At 43.1% G+C, this 19,242-nt stretch overlaps 1 protein-coding gene across 1 annotated transcript in view; it reads right to left on the bottom strand.

Annotated features, from left to right (window-relative positions):
• Positions 1-19,242, bottom strand: part of RELN (reelin) — a 534,786-nt gene that overhangs the window by 46,592 nt on the left and 468,952 nt on the right. Inside the window, exons 44-46 of the mRNA XM_054988081.1 lie at positions 15,257-15,515; positions 6,363-6,612; positions 276-444 (exon numbers count right to left, since the gene is read on the bottom strand). Of these exons, the coding sequence (XP_054844056.1) occupies positions 276-444; positions 6,363-6,612; positions 15,257-15,515 (678 nt within the window). The remainder of the gene's footprint in view (positions 1-275; positions 445-6,362; positions 6,613-15,256; positions 15,516-19,242) is intronic.

Here is a 19,242-nt window from a genome sequence, read left to right as displayed (position 1 = left end):
CAGTTTATTACTTCTTGTGTGTATGTATTTTCTCCTTTATATAAAGTTACTCTTTGCTTTGAAGAACACCTGTCTCAACAGTTTCCTGGAGGAGAGGACCTCATAAATACTAGTGGAGATCCCGTTGTTACTCCTCTCCTATAGCCTTCCTCCTTGCTGCTAATTCCTCCTACCCACAAGGAGTCTCATCCAGGTAACACAGGTACTCAATTTCAAATTCATTATACAAAATCTTCTGTGACCAAAAATTTAAGGCTATATCAAATGCAATTTACCTGGTATAAGGAGGAAGTGGTAAAGTAATCCTTGTCCATTTGTTGAAAGTATCTGATACCAGAATCCTCTGGAGGTGGTATTTGTTGCATTCCACGTTGGTGGGAAGGCAGTCTCTCATCACTGAATGCCATGTCAGGCCCAGGTCAACTGAATACTCTAGCTCAATAGCTTTAAAAGATTGAAATAAATTAAATTAGTCAGTACCAAAAATATTCTGACAAAAACATGAGCAAAGGTCATTCAAAATACCGGGTGTTGGGATTGCCAGCAAAGAGGTGAAGCCAGTTCTTTAAAGATCCAGAAGGAAGCCTGCTGCTCCCGCTCCCACCCCACAACCCACAGACAGCAAAGTGGGGGACATGGCCACTGATGGCAGTCTGGGGCCTTCAAGTAAAAGCCAACGTGCGCCGTGACTTGCCCAAAGTCCTCCTGCTCCCTCTGTTCAGACTCAAGAGATGTTCATCTTCTGTGGGGAGCTGGATTTGTGCCAGGAGTGGACACCAGCCAAGAGAGGAAGGCGAGAAGATCAACATGGAAGCACATCCCACTAAAAGTAATGCAGCACCAGTGGCATCCACACTAGAGTTAAGGATGTTCTGATTTCCTTTGCTTGCAAGACGCTTGGATGTGCATTTAGGTGGGCGCCTGAGTGTTTTATTTCACTGAAAACATTGCTGTACTGTTAGGACCATGTGCACTTGAGATGTATATCCCATTTCCTTGGGTCCCTTTCTATGGGAGGAGGAAGATGCACTCAGATAACATGATTTTAAGGACATGAACCTCCAAAGCTAATTCCCTTCTCATGCAGTAGAAAAGAGCAAGAGTCCAGTGGCACCTATAAGACGAACAAAATTTGTGGTAGGGTATGAGCTTTTGTGAGCCACAGCTCACTTCTTCAGAACAGACTAACACGGTTACCCATCTCTTATCTATCCCCTCGCATGGTCTTTTAAGCTGTAAGAGGCAGTTTGCCTTGAGAGTGCCTTGGGGACTCCCTTTTTGTCCATTGGATCCATGGAAGAAGTCAGATGTATCCTGGGTAAGTCAGAAGCAATTGATACACAGAAGCTCCTCAATCACACGATTCATCTGTAGTTTTTAGCATGCAATTGGGAAGCCCATAGGAAGGGAGGCCTGACCCAGCAGCTGGGCTCTCTCTTGTTCTGGATGGGCGTTGCATTCCCCTAAAGGAGCAGGTTAATAACTTGGGGGTGCCACTGGATCCAGAGTTCCTATGGGATAGACAGGTAGCAGTGGTGGCCAGCTTTGGCTGGTGATCCAGCTGTGGTCGTTCCTGGGCAGGAAAGATGTGTCCTGGTAACATCTAGATTACTGCAATGTGTTCTACATGAAGCTGCCCTTGAAGAATGTCTGGAAGTTACAGCTGGTACAGAATGCTGTGGCCAGAATGCTTACTAGAGTGGCTCATAGGGGGGCCATATCACTCCAGCCTTGTCCCATCTGCACTGGCTTCCAGTTTGCTTCCAGGCCCAGTTCAAGGTGATAGTATTGACCTTCAAAACCCCATATGGCTCAAGGCCAGCATATCTGAAGAACCACCTACGCTTATATGAACCTTCCCAATGACTCTGGTCATCTTCGGAGGCCCTGCTTCAGGTGCCTCGTTATTTGAGGCTAGATGGGTAGCACTAGCAACCCAAGAAAGAAAGTGCCTTCTCGGTCATGGCGCTGAAACTTATTTCCTTCCTATGGGGAATTTGTCTCTTATCATTGTCTGCTAGTGGGTGAAAACTCTTTGGTTTGGTTTGGTGTCCCCTCACTAACTCTTATTAGCCCTCCTCCCTCTTTGGGTTTATATTATGTTTTATTTAATTGTTTTTATATATATAAATGTTTGCTTTTTGAATGAGTGAATGAATGAATACATAAACGATAGCTTACGGGGAGGAATCGGGCTCAGATTAGCAGTGCTGTCCTAAGCAGTTACATCATTTTAAGTTCACTGAAGACTTAGAAGAGTGTAACCCTTAGAAGAGTATAACCCTGCTTATGAGGGCACTGTAAGGGTATATACCCTCCACAGTTAGTTCCACACACCCCCTTTGAGCCACAGTTTTACAAATACATTTTTAAAGCTAAAGATATGTGACCAAAGTCCTGCTACTAAATGTCATTTAATCATTCTTGCTTGCTGACTTTTTATAAGCAGGAACGAATAATTTTTAAACATCATCTCCTGGGGGACATGGTAGGCCCATTGCAGGTACAGGAAAGTGAAATTGTAACAGGTGATGAAGAGAGGGCAGAACTGCTCAATTCCTACTTTTCCTCATTCATCTCCTGTGAGGGAAATGGTGCTCAGCATGGCAAAAACAGAAAACATGATGAGGGAATGGATGTGCAGCCTAGGACTGGCATCGGGGTAGTACATAAACACTTAGTTTCTTTAAATGCAACTAAGTCCTCAAGGCCAGATGAATTGCATCCAAGGATATTAAAATAACTTGCAGATGTAATTTCTGAGCCTCTGTCCATGATTCTTGAGAATTCTTGGAGAACAGGTGAGGTGCTAGAAGACTGGAGGCGGGCAAATGTTATCCCTATCTTCAAGAAGGGGAAAAAGAGGATCCGGGTAACTACTGACCCATCAGCTTGATGTCTATACCTGAAAAAGTTTTAGAACAAATCATCAACAGTCAGTCCTTGAGCATTCAGAAAGGATGTCTGTGATTACTAAGGGCCAGCAAGAGTTTCTCACGAACAAGTATGTCAGACTAACCTTATCTCTTTTTTTGAGAAAGTGACTACCTTGATGGATCAGGGGAATGCTGTAAGACATAGTTTATCTCGATATCAGTAAGACTTTTGATAAGGCTTCACATAGTATCCTTGTTGACAGGTTGGTAAAATGTGGTTTGGATCCTATTACTGTTAGGTAGATCTGTAACTGGTTGATAGATTGCACTCCAAGAGTGCTCGTTAATGGTTCCCCATCCTCTTGGAGAAGAGTGACAAGTGGAGTGCCTCAGGAATTGGTCCTGGGACCTGCTTTGTTCAACATTTTTATAAATGATTTGGATGAAGTAATAGAGGGAATGCTTATTAAATTTGCAGATGATACTAAATTGGGAGAGGTAGCAAATATGGTAGAAGACAGAGTCACAATACAGGATGATCTTGACAGGCTGGAAAACTGGGCTAAATCAAATAAAATGAATTTCAACAAAGATAAATGTAAAATCAAAAGCATAATTATAAGATGGAGGAGACTTGTCTTGGCAGTAGTATGTGCAAAAAGGATCTAGGGGTCTTAGTAGACCATACACCGAACATGAGTCAGCAGTGTGATGTGGTAGCTAAAAAGGCAAATGTGATTTTGGGCCGTATCAACAAGAGTATAGTGTCCAGATTACGTTATCACTTTGCTCTGGTTAGACATCACCTAGAGTATTGTGTCCAATTTTGGGAAGCACATTTTAAAAGGGATATAGACAAACTGAAAAATGTCCAAGGAGGGCAACAAAGATGGTGAGGAGTCTGGAGATCAAGTCTGGAGAGCAATGTTGAAGAAGCTTGGTATGTTTACCCTGGAGAGGAGATGACTGAGAGGTGATATAATAACCACCTTCAAGTACTTGAAGGGCTGTCATACAGAGGATGGTGCAGAATTGTTTTCCATTGCCCCAGTAGGTCGGATCAAAACCAATGAGTTGAAATTAAATCAAAAGAGCTTTTGGCTAAACATCAGGAAGAACTTCTGGACTGTTAAAGTGGTCCCTCAGTGGAACAGGCTTTCTCCGGAGGTGGTGGGCTCTCCTTCTCTGGAGATTTTCAAGCAGAGGCTAGATGGCCATCTGACAGCAATGCTGATTCTATGAACCTAGGAAGATCATGAGAGGGAGGGCAGGAAGGTTATATCAATGCTTAGTTCTTGTGGCCCTTTCTTACATGCCTAAGGTAATGCCGATTGCCACTTTAGGGTCAGGAAGTGATTTTCTCCAGGCCAGTTGGGCCAGGGATCCTGGAGGCTTTTTGCCATCTTCTAGGCATGGAGTAGGGGTCATTGGGATGTGGGAGAGGTAGTTGTGAATTTCCTGCATTGTTCAGGAGGTTGGACTAGATGACCCTTAGAGGTACCTTCCAACTCTATGATTCTATTACCAACATGATGTCCTCTCTGTTTCACATGTGGATGCTGACTGTCTTGCTTACTGAAACTCTAAAATAGTGGTTGGTTAAGGAATGCAAACAGATAACAATAAAGAAAATATTTGTATGAAAATTAACAGTTCCATTATGACGGAGTTGAGATAAACTGCAGCTCTAAAATGAAATGTAATGATTATGTTCTAGGCTTAAATAGCTGCTTAAAAATAAATTGGTTAATCTACTTTAGGGATTTTCTTTAAATCTCATTTCCATTTCTAATGTACCATTCTGAAGTAATTGCCTGTAGTTATACATGATCAGGTCTTCCTCAAGACTCACTTACACTTAAGCTGTATATCAACGTAACTCACACTTGATACTGGAAGTCTACGGTAGGATTTTGGTTCCAAGAACCAGATCCGTTTAAAGCATGACATGCTGTAAAATGAAAATTATGCAGAAACCATATTGGAACAAGTAGTTTATGCTGGAGGCATGCAGAATAAAGAATCACAAGATGAGGTGCTCATATCTATAAGGGCCCCCTAATTAATTTAAATGGAAAGTCTACATGTTTTCCCTTGAAGTGAAGAGGAAAACATTTGTTCATCAATAGGTTCATCAAGCTCTGGAGTCGGATGCAGAAAAACAGGAAAAATATGAGATCTGTGTGTCTGATCTTGAGAACCTGGTGTGCTCTTTCAGCACACCTGGAACTGAGGAGTAACATGGTTCCCACGTTGCCTTGCCTGTCCTTACAGAGGACCATAAAATCTTGAAGTGTTCAGTGTCATCCCAAGAAAGCTTATGCTACATCATGTCTTTTTTTCTCTAGGATCGCTTAACTACACTCTTGCATATTGTGGTTTGTTTATGTACCAGGAAGCATCCCAAATTGGTGGACCTGTAGTCTACATCACCACCTGGGACATATGAATCCATGGGTAACCAAGTAGGTTGGAACAAGAGAAATTATTGAATATTGAAATTATTGAATTATTGAAAATTATTGAATATAACTAAAATATGAATTAGAAACACCAGTATAAAATTTAATTAAAAAGAAATACAAAGGTTAGATTAAAAACATCCTCAAAATAGTTTTAAATATAAGTTCTAAAACATTGTATATGCATCTAAGTAGGAGTTGTTTCACTTCTGTGTCATCTTTGGTTGGTATCCAGCACTTCTTGAACTTTTATACATTCTTGATCTGGCAGTATAAGATTCATGGGCAAACAAGTAACAACTCCTGCTTAGATGCATTGCCCTGACTTTATTTCATGCTGCTCTGAATGAATTTATTTCATGTTATCTTAAATTTCATCTCAGTATTTATTGTGTGCTAGGCCATGTATGTTTTATGGAATATACTGATGGGGTGCTGTTTGTGAAATTTTCAATTCAGGAAGGCCTTTGGGCCAAACAGCATCTGTTTTTTGGGTTTGGTACATATGGCAATGAAATGTACTATTACACCTGTATATTCGTGATTTTATTATGTATATATACAAGGTTTTAGTACTTATATGTAGAACCATATTGAGGATGTTTATAATCGAACTTTTATATCTCTATTTGATTTTTTAAATTTTATTCCAGTGTTTCTAATTCATACTTTTAGTTACGTTCAGTAATTTTAAATATTTTCTTTCTTTTGATCCAACCTCCTTGGCTACCCTTGGTTTGCAGCATTGTTCGTTTTTCTCCTCTTTTTGTTGTCCTTACACACAAACCTTCCCCATTGAGTGAATTAATACGTGTATAAAATTCTTGTAAGCCAAATTTTCTATACTGCAAAGCACAGGTGGGAAAATGTGATGTTTGCAGCGATTGAAAGAATACCTCCTTTTGATGGGAAAAACTGGATTCTGAATCTTTAACGGAAAGATGAAAGAATCTTTGTAGCTGAATCAATATGCGGTATCACCAGAGAACACTGGCAAGTAGGTGATTTATACAGAAGCTTTTACCGTAGCAGGAATCCGTGACCGAGCAGGAAGCAGCAAAGTCGAGTTGCAGGAAAGAATCCTCATTCACAACAATGTCGGTGGTTACAACATAGCGGGTGCTCGCTTTCTCAATGAAGACCAGGGCATCCCCTGTAGAACCACACACTGGCATTTTCGTTCCTCCGGGATGAAGAAGCCATTTTTTACTATCCAGCGTACTGAAATCATCTTCCAAGACTGTGTTCCCCGAGATGTTTCCTCCAATAAGGATCTAAAACATACAAAAATAATTTACTAGCAGGAAGAGTGAATAGGATACTAACTTGTTGCTACCTGCTCTGAGCAGGCTACAAGTCCAATGAAATAAATAAAATAAATATGACAGCTGTTTGCAAGCATGCTTAATGGCGGAGAGGCAGTCTGGGGTAGTAGTTCGATCAGGACATGGGAGGCCCAGATTCAAATCCCCACTATGCCAGGGAGCAAGTTTGGCGACCTTGGGCTAGTCACACACTCTCAACCTAATCTACCTCTCAGGGTTTTTGTTGGGAGAATAAAATGGAAGAGGGGAGAAAGATGTCATAAGCTGTTTTGGGTCTTCACTGGGTAGAAAAGTGGGGTATGAATGAATGAATGAATGAAGGTAGAGTCACAGAAAGACCACTATAGCTTATATTCAATGGGAAGGTATTGAATGCTACTTTTGGGAAGGATCCTTGTTGTATTTGTCCTCGTTTTATTTATTTATATTTAGACGTTTTAGTGCTGCTTCTCCAAGAATCTGCCCCAAGTGGCTTACAAGATAAAAATAATCAAAACAAAATATTAAAATCCTGCATTTAAAAAGGCCCAGCCCAGCATAAAAACATAGATCATGTAAACAAACCAGAGAAAGCTTAAAACAGTTTCCAGTCTAAAACCATGTTAAACATTCACCCCCCTTAATTAAATGCCTGGATGAACAGGAACATTTTGGCTGGCACCTAAAAGAAAGCATCGTAGGTGGAACTGGTCTCTCAAAGGGGATGTGGGTGGGTGTGATTGCTCGTTTGCCAGGACTAACGGGTGACTGCTGCCCCACACCCATCAGCTATTTTGCACCAGGCTGACATCAAATGTGCTATGAGTTCTAGCCTTTTATTTCCTTAGCTTGTAGCCTAATCTTTGTTTGCCTATTTCATCTAGAGTTGTAGTAATAAAGTTATCTCTGATTAATAAGCATTGCAATGATTCCTCTTGCATGCCCAACATTGTTGGTCAAGCACTACCTATTCTCCTTGAAGCAGCTGTACCCTGTAAAACAGAGCACCTGCCTCAAATGTTGAAGATTTACTATTACAGTTATGCATAACATCACTCCCTGACATTTTTGCTTGGCTCCGGTCTCCTGCAGCAGCCATTTTGTGGGTAGGTCTCCCTGCTGTGGCTAGGGTTGCCAGATGGTCACTGCAAAAATACTGGACACAGGGGGAGGGGGGGCAGTACTAATATGAAGAATGATCTTTGTGCACGTGTAAAGAGCGTGTGCGCTCCTGGCCCCAGATGCTCTGTTTTACACGATACAGCTGCTTCCAGAATAGGCAGTGTTTGGCCAACAGTGTTGGGCATGGTGCCACCTGCAGCTATCGATGCCACTGGGCAGGGTCCTTGCTGGGCTGGAAGTGCAGGGGGAGGGGAGACAGGAGGCCCTCCCTACCACAACATCCAAAGCCATGTTTAGTGAAGCCGCCACGAGAGCTCAACAGAGCCTTTGGCATCCAGAGGCAGGCTTGACCATCTGGCACTCCCTGGGTGACTGGGCCGGTCCTGTGCTCTTGGCTTCTCCCCCCTTGCAAGGCTGGAAGGTTGCGAGGAGGAAACGGAGGCACAGAGATAGTGAGAGATGCTTTGGGCCTTGCTAGAGAGAAGCGGAGGAAAGCTGCAGCTGGCTGCCTCTGAACCATGGGAGTTTAAAAGGGGCTCCTTTTGTGGGCTGGAGAATCTGGAAGGGTAAGAAATCTAATTGGCATGGTGGGGCGTGAAGTGGTGGTGGTTCTTCAGGTCAACTCTATATAAATGGTTTAATTTAAAAAAAGAAACCCCCGAGCTCAGCTAACCCTAGAGCTCAGGGAAGCGATTTTATTATATTAAAGTCCATAAGGGGTTCAAGGAACGCAACCTCATCCCTCAAACTACAACTCCCAGAAGGCAATACCAGTAGGATTGTGCGAAGCGAAGCGCCCAAACCGAAAATATACACAAGAATCGCTGTTTTGAATCATTACCTTGAATATCTGGAATGCAAGACAAATTCAAGATGCGTTCAATAAGGAAACCCCCTCCACGAAACAAATCCCTTGTTTTTTCTTCAAGTTCCAGTGCTTACCAGCCACGCAACATGAGCACTTCCCCCTCCTCTGTATTATTTCTTGGAAATAGCGTTTCTCCCTTCCAATCAAATCCTTGCAAGGGAGGAGCAAAGAAGTCTCCCAGACAATTCAAACCTCAGACCGCTGTCATTATCCCGCCCCCCTTCCACCCCTGGACTGGAGGTTTTTTCTTTGTAAAGGAAGAAAGTCTTGGCTTGCTCAGGTTCCTGTAGATAGAATTCAAACTCCTCTTCTGCACAGGCCTTTCTTGCAGCCCTGAGCCCCTTGCTGGCAGAGGTTGCAATTGACCTTGCTGAGCTGAGCTTTGCTTTGCACTGGCTGAGATATGCTTTACAAAAGCTGAGGTATGTTTTGGAGAAGGGTGATTCATTGCAGAGACCTGGTCGCCTAGCAACCCACTCTGGGACTTACAAATTACCTTGCTTGCCCTTGGTTAGGTCTGCAGTTGCTCAAGTCTTGCAAACTGTTTTCTTCTCTGGCCCTGCTACTCCTCTGCCCCCTCAGATCTTTGCAAGTGAGGAGCCAGGTGTCTGGTATTTTTACTCAATTTCACCCAGGCAGTCCATGAAAATACTAGACTATCCAGGTGAAAACTGAACACCCTAGCTGTGGCAGCCATTTTGTGATTGCACCCACCAGGGTATCAGAATTCAAAAGGTGCCCACAGGCTTGAAAAGTTTGGAGAACCCTGCCGTGGGGGATATCAGTACAGGGGAAAGAATGGAGTTGGCTGTGATGCATGTGATAAGTGTTTGATCAGGTAAAGAGCCTGGATTTCTCCAGGGTCGATTCCGCACGGTTTACCTGAAGCCGGGACGTTGCGAAACATGCCGGAAAAAACGCAGAAGATCGCGTTTTTGCGCGATCTTCCGCGTTTCTTCCGGCATGTTTCGCAACGTCCCGGCTTCAGGTAAGCCATGCAGAATCGGCCCTGGTTTTTGAGAAGCAGGCTGGTGGTGTGCCTAGGAGTATTTTTTCATTACATCTTGTTTGAAGGCCATCTAGAGAGGTTTGTGCTTACCGTGCTGATTTATATTTCAGGAAAATTGCAAACCAGCTAATGTAGCAAGCAAAGCAATTCTTAAATTATTAATATAAATAAAAGTCATGAAAACTGCAGTGCAAAAGCTGACCTTATAAAGCCGTATAATAGGAAATCAACTATTAGCCTGGATGACCATTTTGATATTCACAAATTACAATTATTATTTATGCCTCTAAAGTAATTATCTTCCTACACTTGTTCAGAGCAGTAAAATGCTTCCAGGATTAAGTTACTAGTAGGCATTGGGTTGCTCTGCTAAGCCTTAAATGAAATCTAGTTTGCTATCTTCCTCTCGACCCCGGAGCCAATCCAAAATTAATTATTTATCTTCTGGATCCAGTTTAATATTGTTAGCTCAAGCAATAGCTAATTAACAATGAGTAACTATGGACTTTTGTTCAATGTTGTTTTCCCTTTAAGCAAAGGGAAGAAAATTATATTTTGTGTTCCTGGCATTTGTTTCTACTGCGAATTTGATATCCAAATATTTTGGAGAATCTTAACCAGAGGCAGATGGTTCAAAATTAAACATCAAAATACATGCATTATATTTTTAAAAGAAAGATTCCAAGCCCTGCACAACAACGGCAGGCTTATTCCACTGCTTTTATTTGATTTTATACCACAGATAAATAGCTATAGACAGTGGAGCTCTTGGCATACTATAACAGCTATAAATGTGCACCTGTTTAATCCACCATCAGCTTTGATGGTACCAACTCCCAGGCAAGAAGGGCATTCGTTCCAGCCTCATCCAAAAGTTTCCTGAGTGGGTTGCCAGAGATGACTGCACTGACCCCTGTCTGTTCAGAATTGGACAAAATCCCCAGCCATGGGGCCTAAATATACAATCCCAAGTACAGGAAACGGGGATCTGGCCAAGGATACTTCCACACTAGAGCGGTTTTCTGTGGTGGTCACATTATTGGTGTGTGTGAAATCACCCTTGCAACCAAGATTGCAGAGGGTACCCCTTGCAGAGGGTAACCAGCTTTCTCTCCATTGTTAGTCATGGTTTCCCTTTCACACCTGATGCCCATTGAGTCCCTCCCACTGTGTCTTCATATGACTGTTATGCTCCTCTGCCCATAATGTTTTTAACATTTGAAACATTTGGGATGTATGGGTAGCGCTGCATTGGAACAGCGTAATACTGCAACCTCTTTTTAAAAATCCCTCCATGTATTTGCATAGGCATCTCAGGAAGCTCCCCTTGTTTAAAAGACAGGCTGCTGTGTGGCCAATTCTCTTCTGTTAAGCGAATTCCTGCAATTGGGGCAAAGGACTGGCCACTTCCAGTCATCAGCAGAGAGAGTAATTGACTAGTTAGCACTTTGTAGCAGTCCTGCAATTACACTGTTCCTGAATACTTTTTCTTTTTAAAAAGATTTTAAGTTTTAAGCAAAAGGCCCTCATCTCCTTGCTGGCCATTTTATTGTGTAATTGCACTGTTCCGTAGTATCCACACACACACCCTGAGACAAGTCATGAATGGCTGGGGAAGACATCACCATAGATATCAAAGAGAGTTGGAACAGTGTGTGCTTAACCCACTTAATCCACTGTACTGTTGAAACAGTGCTGACATTTTTTCTTGATTTGATCATCCAAATTAAAAAAAAAGTTTTATTGTTGCTAGCAATGTTAGTCAGTGTGTGTGTAGGAATCTCCCAGCTGCTACAGGCAGTTCACCAACAAAATGCAGCGGAAGGAAGGGAGCAAAGGGGGCATTTCCCTTCATTCAAACAGAAGGCGTAGTTTCCCTTTCAGGCAGAAGGAACTACTTGTGCTACACGTGTCCTGCCTGAGAAAAACTATTTTTTTACAGGTTTAAAATAAAGGTTTTTTTTAAAGGAGGAATGAGGTGTTCATGATTTGTGCATGAATACAAAGCAGTGTCATGGAGACATAGGGAAAAAAACACAAGTCAGGTGGCTGAAACATGGAAAATCCTCCATGTGAAATCCACGTGAAAGCCGCCTATCACTGTTTCTCACTCAGTCACTTATCCAGCAGAAGACCCGAGTATCATGCCTTTGGATCATCCTCAATGGACTTCGGGTCTTTCCCATCTCACTTATTGGTATGAATCCCATCTAGACTACCATAAAAAAAGGATCCTCAATTTGCCTTTAAAATGTGCTGAACCACACATTTGCGATGCCCTCTTAAGAAGTGGAGGAACGTATTAAGAGAAACATGGGACTGCTGAAGAAAATGTCAAGTTTACCTCTTCCCCTCAATAATATATAGTAAAACTTATCCTGCATACTAACATCATTATGTTGAACAATTCCCCACTTCCACCCAAGGCCCAAGAATTATGTTTTTCAGGCCCAGGAGAAACTTGCAAAATGCTCCCCCCTCACCAACATATGGATCCCAGGTCCCCTGGTGGGGGATTCTCTGCTCCCACCCTCCGCCCTCTGGCACCACTCACCTTGCTGGTGGTGTGTGTGTGGGGGGGGAAGGTGTGGGAAAGGGGCATCCTGGGTGTGCTCCTGGAGCAGCACAACAACGTCACTCCTGGGAGTGATGTAATCATGCAAGTCATGTAATCATGTAAATCGCCCCGCTGTGAAGCGCACACATGTTCCCTTGCCTGCACAATGATGCCACTTCCTGGAAGTGACGTCGTCACGCAGCTTCGGGAGCATGTGTATGAGTACTGAGTCCCCACCCTCCTGCTGGGAGGGTAAGGGGACATGACAACCCTACACCAATACAACCGTCCCTCAACCCATACATACAATCTTAGGAACCATAAGAAGTTTGTTTTAGTTATGAAACTACAGTTATGTAATCTGAAAAATGCCTGCTTTTGCAACCTTTATTTAATAATAACACCCAGCCTCAGAATCCTACAAGTCTGTTATCTGTTTTGTAACTTTTGATCTCCATGTCTTTTAAAAAGAATTCTAATGGACCAACATGGCTGCAAAGATTAGGCAAATTAGGCTTTCTTTTTTTGGATTTTTCCTTTGGAAAATCATGATTAGCCCCCTCACCCAAGGTCAATTGCTCGTGCAAATTCAAACTCAACAGACAAGAGGGGTAGGTAGCTTAACTGTTCTTGCACCACGGTAGAACACACACAATTTTTTATGAGGGCTAACTTGTTGAAACGTCTTTCAGCTTCTTCCACAGTCACTGGTAGGGTTGCCAGGTCCCTGGCAACTGGCAGGAGGTGAAGGGGGACTTACTGGGTCATAGGAGGACACACAGGCACTGACACCACTCTTGTGTGCCCAGTAGTGACATTAGCGTGTAATACCAGAATGTTGCTAGTGATTTATTTATTTATTTATTTAATATTTCAATTTATATACCGCCCATCCCCAGGGGCTCTGGGCGGTGAACAGTTAAAATCGATAAGAACAAGAACTAAAATCAATATACAAACAATAAAACAAATTAACAAAGTGCAGTGGTGGGGAGAACCCTCCCCCACCCCAAAGCACCGCCCCCTTCAATCACCGAATGTCTGGCGGAACAGCTCTGTCTTACAGGCCCGGCGGAACGATAATATGTCCCGCTGGGCCCGGGTTTCCATTGATAGAGCGTTCCACCAGGCTGGGGCCAGGACTGAAAAGGCCCTGGCCCTGGTTGAAGCGAGGCGGGCTTCCTTAGGGCCGGGGACCACAAGTAAATATTTATTCGCTGATCGAAGCGATCTCCGGGGAACGTACAGGGAGAGGCGGTCCTGAAGATATGCCAGTTCCAACCCGCTCAGGGCTTTAAAGGTAAGAACCAACACTTTGAACCTGATTTGGAATTCAACCAGAAGCCAGTGCAGCTGGCGCAGGACAGGTGTGATGTGTGACTGGTAAGGTATACCAGTCAGGACCCGTGCCGCCGCATTCTGGACCAGTTGTAGTTTCCGGATCAGGCCCAGGGGTAGCCCAGCGTAGAGTGAGTTACAGTAATCTGACATCACTTCCAGGTGCACAAGGAGTGAGGACAGAGTGTCAGGATGCTGCTGATACCCACCATCACTGGCCAGCTGGGAAGTGGCAGGAAGTGCCCACTGGTTGTTGGGGATCCTCACCCCGACTAGGGAATAAGCCTGGTCACTGGAAGTGTGCAAAGAATCCACAGGTTGCACGCTTGGTTGAAAATTAGTTGCCACAGACTCAGTCTCTATATTGAAACAATTTTCATCTTGATTTTGTTCATCTGCTTCCCTAGTTACTGTATGGTTGCTTGACTGCAGAAAGGCCTTGTCAGGTCTGAGAAACCAGAACATAGATTGGTTTCTTTAGTTTTTTCTTTTTTGTTTCCTTCTGTTACCTTCTTACATTTCTGACTGCTTGATTTGTATTTGTAGCTGCTACCCAGCAATTCTGATTTGGGAAATGCCTGGAGATTTGGGTGTGGAGCCTGAGGGAAGGCTGAGTTTAGGTAGGTGAGGTACTTCAGCAGGGTATAATGCCATAGAGTTCTCCCTACAAAGCAGCCATTTTCTTCTGGGGAACTAATCTCTGTTGTCTGGAGATCAATTGTAATTCTGGAAGATCTCCTGGCCGCACCTGGAGACTGGCACCCTAGGCAGCATGGAGTGTTTGTGACTGAGTGAATTAGACATTTACACAGGGCTTTTTTTCTGGGAAAAGAGGTGGTGGAACTCAGTGGGTTGCCCTCGTTGAAAATGGTCACATGGCTGGTGGCCCCGCCCCCTGATCTCCAGACAGAGGGGAGTTGAGATTGCCCTCCGTGCCGCTCAGCGGCACAGAGGGCAATCTCAACTCCCCTCAGTCTGGAGATCAGGGGGCGGGGCCACCAGCCATGTGACCATTTTCAAGAGGTTCTGGAACTCCGTTCCACCACATTCCCACTGAAAAAAAGCCCTGCATTTACATATATTTTGTGCCTACAAATCCTACCAGAAGCAACAGCAACAGCACTTGTTCCGCACTGTCTTTTCTTTGCCCTTCCGACCCAATGTCCCTCCCTCCCTCGTGCCTATGAAAAAGGAACTCTGGGATTAGTAGTTCTTGATATGATAGACCCAGGAGGACGAGCAGTTCAGCACGTTCTTTCAGTTTGCTGCTCTTAACACTGCTTCTGATTGGCTTTAGCAGAGCTCACAAGAACTGAACAAGATACAAGGAAATAAGTTTCTATAAGTATACTCAGACATGATCTACCGTTTATCCTAATTTTCCTCATGGTAATGGGAATTGCAGCCCCTCCAGATCTCCAGACCCTGGAAAAGTGTATCCTGTCTCCCCTCCCCCAGGTGGGGGCACTGCTTCTGCCACAGGTGTAGAAAAATGAACAGAATGACATTAAGATATAGGAAAATTTTGCTCTGTTACAGAGGACAAGGAAGAAAACTTGATGCAGGGACAATGTTTTTGGTAGCTGTTCCAAATCTATTATAATGTGTAATTAAAAAGAAATCACTAATGAAAAAGATACACAGTCCTGGGAAAATGTAAGCAACACAGCTCACATCCCATCAAGGCCACTTACATTCCAAAGCAGAAAGCACAACATACCTGATCAATTACCCAGGGGCTGTAAAAGTGTCCATTCTCAGATGGCTGCCACCATCGCAAACGAGTAGAAGCAGAACGTGCTTTTAAGGGGATTTCTAGAGCAATGTACCGTCCTACGTTGCTTGAATTACTGAAGAGAAATTCCTGAAGAATGTTCCAGGCAAGGCCTCCGTTAAGAGAATACTGTAGCAACACAGGCTGGCTTCTGGGGTCTGGTACTGCTTTACCACACCCCAGCCTCATGAAGAACTGCACAAACCTATAATGTTAGTAACGATGAAAACAAAAGATTAATTCTTAGGAGAAACACTTTCTCCATTAAAAGGAGGGATCTTTGAGACTCTTAAAAGAAGGTTTATTCATACTGCTAGATAAATACGCAGCTTTAGGCTCATGCCAAGAGAAATGTGTTTTCCTTTGAATATAGGTAACAAACATTTTAATTTCAAGGGTGAGAGTGGTGTTGCTCCGTCTAGGTGTAGTTTGAAACAGCTTGAAGACATTTATGTGGTTTCCTCTTTTTAGGTCACAGTTTTTAGTACAGTAAACCATGGTAATTATTATGTGGTTGGCCTATTCACTGAAGCAGCGTCATAAAGCTGAATAAGGCCATTTATTTGTCCTTCAGGCACTAGGATGCAACCAATAAACGGATGAATTTATTTCTATAATGTGGATTTCTGTAAATTTGATAATGGACTTGAAATTTCACTATTTTAAAGTCCAGACACACAGATTATGAAAGACAACATGCAATAGCTTGTCCTTAGGCTATAATCGTTATTTTTATTGATATAAGGGAACACAGATCATAATCTCTCACTTTTCCAGAATTTGTAACCTGAAAAACAAACCCAGTCTTTTAAAACACAAAAGGATGATACATTTCTGAGTGTGAGATTATAAAAACAAGATTTCTACAATTATCCTGCATTAGAAACAAAACCTGTCAGTTTTACTGCATTACACAGGTTGCTAGACTATCCTAAAGGATAAACAGTAGAGATAAGCGACTGAGCAGTTTTATCACACACTAATAGCTGTAAACTTGCGTGTGTTACAATACGCGTACACTTTTTCTCATTTCTGCACTTCTTTTCGCTCCTCGTCCTGGAGTTAATTCTGCCTTCCTGCTTTCACCCTGGTAGCAACATTAACCACAGCTACGCCCAAACCAGGTTTTTTCTTGGATTCTGTTAACCTGCTTCAAACCGTGGCTTCAGATTGCTGTTAGTCTAACTCTCACTTTATATCAATGTGAAGGTATCTCACAATTTGTAGCGAAGGAGGGTATAGCGCACTGGCCTTTTGGACTTGTGGTTAGGGCTGTGTTATGAAAACTGGCAGGAGGACTGTGGGGCCAAAGAGAGGTGGGAACGCTGTCATGCAATGCTGCAATGTCATTTCTAGCCCAAAAAACTGGCCGTGCGGTCACATGTCACTCTAGGAATTCCCCCAAACTCTAGGGTTCCCTCCATTACCCCTGCTGCCCCACTGAGTACCAGCAGTGAGACTGGGGTTCCCAGTGCAGATTCTTCCACTGAAAGTGAGCAATTGGCAACTCCACTTGCCATAACAGAAAGTGCTGGAAATCAGCCACTTCACGCTCCAGTTCCACTTCAGTTTGGCTTTTATCAGCACCAGTTCAGTTTAAGGTTCTTCCCAAGATTCCTTTTGTGTTTCGATGTGGCCTCCTCTATAGGACAGCAGTGGGAACAGGTCATTTGTAGTGGAAGGCTTCAGAGTATACAATCCCACAATCTGCTCATAGTTAAGATTTCAGACCCAGTTTGCGCACTGTAGTCCCTTAATCCTTCTTGTTCTAATTTCTATGTACCTGCAAAGTTTCTTCTCTCAGGATCAAGGGCACAAACTTTTAATTTGGTTTTAAAATAATGCTGAGCTTGTGCCATTGTGCATGAAAAACCTGATGCTACTTGATGTCCAAAAAGAGATGGATTGAACTGTGAAATAATTGAGGTCGTATTAAAAATCTCAGTAAGTAGAAAACTAGCACATTAGAGGAAAAAATTCTCATCTGGTTCAAGTCCAGCTGCTCCCAGATGTATTTTATATTGGCAGAGAGGGGTTTTCCCCCACATTAGAGAATATTTAAAAATATGATTCTCCACAGATCATCAGCAGTGGTACAATCTATTCTCTCACCTCTGGACTCTATTTCCTTGTTCCCACCTCACTCTGCTGCAGGTGTTAACCGTCTCGGTATCTATACAGTGTCTTGGCAGCTGGAAAGTCTTTCTGTGCTTATCTTATATTTCTAGTGTAGTGCTCAATGCTGAACAATTTGCTGTTGTGATATAAAGTTACAATTGTTTTTACTCAAGTACCTCATGACTTTGAGAACCATGAAGCAAGTCTTTGACAAATGTGATATTTTTATTTTATTATGCTTTGTTTTGATCTGTAGGCAAAATTATGATAGGTTTCCAAAGGGAGATGCTGGGAGAGGTGAATGGAGTCAGATGCTCAAGTATATTGTTAGTTCTTATCACCCCCATACATGCATTGTTCCTCGCAATATGGATCATATCAAACACACTGCTCCAATGAAATCTATTATAGGTACAGTGAAAGTACGCTGGGGAGCTATATGCAGTGGCCTGTCAGCTGGAATGGAGCAGATTTACTGCTGGTAAGCTTAGGAAATTTCTCCTGATACTTACACAGTAATTTAGAGAAGACAAGACAAGTGACCCTGTCTCCTTTAGAAGCATGGCTTGTTATCTCCTTTCCGTTGTCATTGTTAGCAGAATAGTACTAAAGGTTTCTAAATAAATATTTATTAGTCTAAAAGGAAATGTCTACAGATAACTTTTCAGAGCAGCTAAGGTACAATTCAATGTCTAGTCTTGTGAGTTTAGCCCCCAACAAAAAGAAAGAATAACCACATGGCCATGTTTAAATGGAGTTTATATCCTGCTTTATCATCAAGTTTTATACTGTTATTGTCTGGCAGCAAGTATATCCCAAAATACAACGTGTTTCAAGAAAACACTAAGTATTCGTTTCACCTTAACCATTAAATGTTAGCTCATACAGAAAGATTGCTTGGGGCTTCTGTAATGCGCTAAGCCCAGGGGCCTTGTGAATCTCCAGGAAAATTCTGTGACTGGGAAGAGCGGATCACCAAAGCCCTTCTTCATATAACCTATATTCTAATTGTGAAGAGGGCCTTCTTGGCCCCAAAACTCCCCTATAGAATATAGGAAAGGTATACAGACAAATATGGGCCTTTAGTTATGTAAATGCCTCCATTTAAGGAACATGTCACTATCATTCAGAATCTCAAAAATGCCTCTGTTAAAATATGGGGTTGTAATTAGAGATGGGCACGATTCGCATTACGAACGTAAAAAACCCACGAAAATGGCGATCGCGTGATCGTCCACAGCCAACAATCCAGCAGTCGGGAGAGGCCTGGATCGTGGCGTTCGGGCTCGATTCGGGGATCCAGACACTCAGGTGCCAGCAATCTATTCCCCTGGCAATGGAGCCAGGGGAATGTCTGAGCTCTGTTTGCCCTCCTTCTGTCGCCCTGGAAACCCGAATGGAAGCCCACAGAAGCCCGAATGGGAAATAATGGAAGCTTTCCTTGATCAGCAGGGCTTCCTTCCAACCATGGAGCAGCAAAGCAGTCACAAGTTGGGAGAAGACACCCAGGGGAGGGAGGGGGAAGGGGGTGTTCTGTAGCCATGGGCACTCCAATCTCATCCCTGCAAACCCTGATAGGCAGCTCTGATGGCCAAACACAGACCTCCTGTGTTGCTGAATGGGACCCATGCTTATAATAGCCATGGGCTCCCAGGCTGGGTTTCACGATCCGGGTTCGGGAACGGGACATGTTCGTTGCTGTTCGGAAATTTGGGATCATGGTCTGCACCGAACCACGATCCTCTGGTTCTGTAATTTTTTTTGGTTTGTGCCCATGTCTAGTTGTAATCAATTAATTGGTTTAAAGACAGTGA

This window comes from Eublepharis macularius, chromosome 9, assembly GCF_028583425.1.
Source record: "Eublepharis macularius isolate TG4126 chromosome 9, MPM_Emac_v1.0, whole genome shotgun sequence".
NCBI classification, from domain to species: domain Eukaryota; kingdom Metazoa; phylum Chordata; class Lepidosauria; order Squamata; family Eublepharidae; genus Eublepharis; species Eublepharis macularius.
The sequence above is the reverse complement of the archived record's forward strand: the minus strand, read 5'-3'. Positions and strand labels throughout refer to the sequence as shown.